The sequence below is a fragment of the Eschscholzia californica genome, unplaced genomic scaffold, assembly GCF_041429995.1.
Source record: "Eschscholzia californica isolate CP2 unplaced genomic scaffold, dmEscCali1.0.p SCAF_1, whole genome shotgun sequence".
Classification (NCBI taxonomy): Eukaryota; Viridiplantae; Streptophyta; class Magnoliopsida; order Ranunculales; family Papaveraceae; genus Eschscholzia; species Eschscholzia californica.
The window spans coordinates 21,989,441-21,994,287 of record NW_028238198.1 but is presented as its reverse complement, the minus strand read 5'-3'; the positions used below and the strand labels follow the sequence as shown (position 1 = coordinate 21,994,287).

Genomic DNA, 4,847 nt, shown 5'->3' with positions numbered 1-4,847 from the left:
TTATAAACTCTTCCGTCTGTTTTAGCCTTTTAGGCGTCATGGCACTCGGGATATGAAACACACTAGTAAATGAAAATGGAGCAGGGTGGAAGTAGGCTGCGATGCTTCTCTCTCTCTCTCTAGCATCTACTCTTGAAGAAGAGGGGACGTCATTTTCTCCACTGCTAGACGCTTTCCTTTGACGAGAACCCTAAAAACCCTGTTTTTATCAAGTTGTCTTCTTTGACTACTTTTTCTTCCTCTTTCTCTCTCTCCATAAATATTTGATCTCTCTCCATAATACAGTATGTTCCAATCCCTTGAAGAATAAAAGTGACAAGGAAAATCAACTTAGAGAGAGAGAGAGAAAGAGGGTAAACAAGAGATGGACTCAGCCGGGGATGATCATCATCATGATCACTATCTCAAACAGATGAATAAATTCTCACACAAGATCTCAAAACCCATTAAAAGAAAAGTAAACCCATCTTCTGATTTCAATCCACAAAAACACTATTATCATCAGCCTCCCCAAGTTTACAATATTAACAAAAAAGATTTCAGAGATGTTGTTCAGAAACTCACTGCCTGTTCTTCTTCTTCTCCTAAACCCCCAACTTCTCGTCTCCAGGCTATTCGTCCTCTGCCTCTCTCACTCATTAATATCACACCATCTCCTCCTCCTATTCTTCCCTTAACAACCACCACCACCATCGCCACCACAGAGGATAAAAATGGAAGAAAGATAACAACTCTCCCTTTATCCCCACTTCCACCCTTTCCTGTCACCCATTTTGCCATGGAATCTCCCGTTTCAGCCTACATGAGATTCCTCCGGAGCTCTACTCCGACCAGTGAATTTGAATCAAAGAAGGAACCCAAACTCTGAATCTTCAACAACATTCGTAAGTTTTTACTGTAGTGATAAAGAAGCTGAAATCCAGGTAGATTTGGGAGAAAATTCCAAATTAACAAGTACAATTTCAAGAGCTTTGCTCGAGTTAGAACAGAAATTAATCAAAAGAACCGAGAATTCAAAGAAACTAATCTAAAATCTGTTGTTTTAATTAGTTTCTTGGCTAACTTGAACAAAGCTCGACTAACCTGTGTACCAAATTATGTGTGGGGGTGGTGTGAATCTTATCATATTGTATATATATAAGAGTTAAAATTAGAAGATGATCAAAGAACAAATTTGTAGTATTATAGTCCATGTCTTGGATTGAGATGTTAACCCATCTGTATGATCTTCTTATATGATGTCCATGTCATGCCGCAGAAGTAAATCTCCTTAAATTCATACATTCTCTCATTAAATGATAGAAGTATACGTTCATAATTCGACGTAAAATACTTCAAGTAAATTCCGTGGGCACGAGCTATACCCTAGTTATATTAAAAGCAAAAAGTATTTTTGAAAATGTAATCGTGTTAGCTAAATGAATGTTACATATGGAAAGTGAAAAAACAGTTTGGAACATCCCTCGAAAGAATAACACTTACCAAAATGGAACAAAAGATATATAATGGGCCACCATATAAAATGGGACAAAAGATACATATTCAAGAGGAGACTCACTACAAATTAGTAGTTTAAATCAGTAGAGAGTTGGAAAGACAATCTAGCTTTCTCTATTCCACTCAATTCACTCCAAATTCTTGAGCACTCTAATATCCTATATTATTATACAACATTTTATGATTCTTATCTTCGTATTTTCAATTCACAAATAAACAACTATCGATACACTAAAACTTGAGAATCCATTAATGTAGGTCCTCTTAAAGAAAGAATTAAGAAAAAGAAGAAGATAACAATGGAAATAAAAAGGTAGGAGCACGATGCTAAAGGCAAATATATAAATACTCAACAAATGCCTTAAAAATCCCATAACATTGTTCATCATTTGGTCAAGTTCGTCGAGCTGACTAGAGAAATAGAGTTCAAGATGCTCAAACATAAACAAGATCACACTTTTGAAGGTGAAGATAATAAGAAGACATAAAACCACAGTAGATTAACAAAAAAACAACATGAAAAAAAAGGATTCCTACCTTCACCAAAGAAATCAAAGGTAGGAATTTCCAAAGAAAATTCATAACAGCTAGGTTAAAAGAAACACACCAAGCATATTTTTCTTTAGAAAACAAGCATAGATTTGAAAACCCTAATATGAAGATTATAAAGTTGTTACTTCATTACTGTTGTGGTTCATCGTCATGCTTTGGTGCTGCTTCTTTGATCTCATCACCGTCATCCTAATTAAAAAGGAAATCAAGAGGATTGCTTAGCATAAGAAATCTTACCAACAAATGAAAAAATGATAAACCGAAGAGAAATAGTGAGAGAGAGATTAGATCATAAACCTGCATATCTGAAGTCCACAAAGTGAGATTATCCCTAAGGAGTTGCATAATCAAAGTACTGTCCTTGTACGACTCTTCTCCTAGTGTGTCAAGCTCAGCAATTGCTTCGTCGAAAGCCTGATAGAATTTGACGATTCAATGGATCAATTATGTTGGATCAAGGAGGAAATCTAATAAACCAAAGAATTCGGATATTCAAATACTCAATTCAATGGACAATGCATGTTGGATTAAGAAGAAATCTAATACCCTAAAATGGGAGTTCAGAGATTCAATTATTCAAATACCCATTCAAGAACTACGAATGCCGCATCAAGGAGGATATTGAATAACCCAAAATGGAAGTTCAGATATTCATATACATTGATTATGAATGTCATGTCAAGGAGTAAATCTATAACCCAAAATTGGAATTTGGAGATTCAAATACACAATTCAATGGACTATGTATTTCCGGTCACGGAGAAATCTTATAATCCAAAATGGAAATTCAGAGACTCAAATACTCAATTTAATGGGACTAAGGATGGTGGATCAAGGCCAAATATCCGTATCAGATCCGCATTTTTATCAGGAAATTCAAAATTTAGACATTGGATACGATTATAGATATTTCATCGGATATTTTCTGGGTATCCAATATCGGATAAAGATCTAATCTTATACAGTAACCCAAAATGAGAGTTTAGAGATTCAAAAAATATCACAAAATTATAACCCTAATTTGAAACGAACAAATCATAGCAAACAACATAACAAAATCAAGAGTTTTTGTTCATATCTCTCCCTATAGTTTCCAAACTCAGATCAAAATCATCAATAATTAAAGTAATTCAGATAAAAAGTAAAGACATTTAAAATCGTTTACCTGTTTTGCAAGATTACAAGCTCGATCAGGAGAGTTCAAGATCTCATAATAAAAGACGGAGAAGTTAAGAGCCAACCCTAAACGGATCGGATGAGTAGGTGCAAGCTCAGTCGTTGCAATATCCTATAGATAAAGATCCAAACAAGTAAAAAAGAAATCGTCAAAAATCTATTAAAACCTAATCGAAACCCTAAAAATCTAACGCATCAGGAAGAAGGAACAAAGAGAGAGAATCTAGGTTTAACCTGAGCTGATTTGTAAGCAGAAAGAGTGCTTTCAGCAGCTTCCTTACGTTCAGAACCAGTCTTAAATTCAGCAAGATAACGATGATAATCTCCTTTCATTTTTAGGTAAAATACTTTAGAATCACCAGCAGAAGCAGCAGGAATAAGTCTAGAATCAAGTAAACGAAGAATTCCATCACAAATTCCAGTAAGTTCAGTTTCAATCTTAGATCTGTATTCTTTAATGGTGGAAACATGATCTTCATTACCACGACTTTCTTCTTTTTGTTCAATCGATGAAATTATACGCCAAGAAGCACGACGAGCACCAATAACATTCTTATAAGCAACAGAAAGAAGGTTACGTTCTTCAACTGTTAGTTCTTCAGCTTCAATTGAAGCTGTTACTTTTTCCATGAATTCAACCATTTCTTCATATCTTTCGGCTTGTTCAGCTAATTTCGCCATGTATACATTTTCTTCTCTTGGTGACGCCATTGATGAGATCTTAAGAGTTTTTTTCTCTGATCTGAAATTTCTTCAAGTTTTTTTTTTTTTGTTTTGTGGATTTGAATCAAATGGAGAAGAAGAAGAATTAGGGGTTTCAGTTGCTGTTATTCCGCGTTTAGGTTTTGTAGAGAGAGAGATAGAAAGTATGGGAACGGGTCAGCCGCTATAATGTTCGGCCCGTGTCCCTCGCCCTTTCGGTACTCCCGCGAGTCCCCCTATTTTAATCACAAGTTGATGAATGGGTACATCGTCCCTCGACTTCCTAACATACGTTATAAGACTACTATTTACCCGATTGGAACTAGAGGTGCTCAAAAGGCCGGGCCGGCCCGGGTTGGGCCCGGGACCGGCCCGTTCCGTACAGGCCCGGACCGGCCTGGCCCGTACGGAAAACGGGCCAGGTCAACCCGGGTTCTGTCCCGGGCCCGGGCTGGGCCTCTATTTTGGCCCCGACGGGCTAGGCCCGGCCCGGCCCGGGAAAACCCGGATTGAGCCCGGCAACTTTTTTTTTCCCCTTTTTCTTTCTTTCTTTCTTTAAATCCTATTTAGAAAATATAGCCTCATCATTTATATCCTATTTAGAAAATATAGCAAACTTAAGTTGGAGAAGAAATTTTTGGTACGCTTTAAAAAATCTTATCTAAAAATAAATTTAGGTAAGTTGTTGAGTTAGAAAGAAATATTTATATTTATGTTAAGGATTCATATCCTTATGTAAGTTTAGAAAATCTTTTCCTTTTTAAGTTAGAGAATATAAAAAGAATATAAGTTTCATTAAACTATTTGTGTAAGTTTTAGAAAATCTTTTCTTTTCGAGTAAGAGAAGAAATTTTTAGTAAATACTATAAATTTTTTAAGTAAGTTCCATTTTGTTTTAATTTACTTTAGGTAAGTTCGAT

General features: G+C 35.8%; 2 protein-coding genes across 2 annotated transcripts; one reads left to right on the top strand and one right to left on the bottom strand.

The window, feature by feature from the left end:
• Positions 1 to 244: 244 nt before the first annotated feature.
• Positions 245 to 1,001, top strand: LOC147565155 (VQ motif-containing protein 9-like). Its single transcript, XM_086651655.1, has one exon. The coding sequence runs from the start codon at positions 365 to 367 to the stop codon at positions 866 to 868; it is 504 nt and encodes a 167-aa protein (XP_086507781.1). The 5' UTR covers positions 245 to 364; the 3' UTR covers positions 869 to 1,001.
• An 827-nt stretch (positions 1,002 to 1,828) lies between these two features.
• Positions 1,829 to 4,249, bottom strand: LOC147565154 (14-3-3-like protein A). Its single transcript, XM_086651652.1, has 4 exons — positions 3,460 to 4,249; positions 3,215 to 3,337; positions 2,347 to 2,463; positions 1,829 to 2,238 (listed from the first exon to the last, which is right to left on the bottom strand). The coding sequence occupies exons 1-4, from the start codon at positions 3,934 to 3,936 to the stop codon at positions 2,179 to 2,181; spliced, it is 777 nt and encodes a 258-aa protein (XP_086507778.1). The 5' UTR covers positions 3,937 to 4,249; the 3' UTR covers positions 1,829 to 2,178.
• Between the last annotated feature and the right edge of the window lie 598 nt (positions 4,250 to 4,847).

Coding starts and splice junctions, on each gene's coding strand:
- LOC147565155 (XM_086651655.1), top strand. CDS start 365: ATGGACTCAGCCGGGGATGATCATCATCATGATCACTATCTCAAACAG.
- LOC147565154 (XM_086651652.1), bottom strand. CDS start 3,936: ATGGCGTCACCAAGAGAAGAAAATGTATACATGGCGAAATTAGCTGAA. Junction 2,464..3,214: donor CTTGTAATCTTGCAAAACAG/GTAAACGATTTT, acceptor AAATTCTATCAG/GCTTTCGACGAAGCAATTGC. Junction 2,239..2,346: donor TGTGGACTTCAGATATGCAG/GTTTATGATCTA, acceptor CTTTTTAATTAG/GATGACGGTGATGAGATCAA.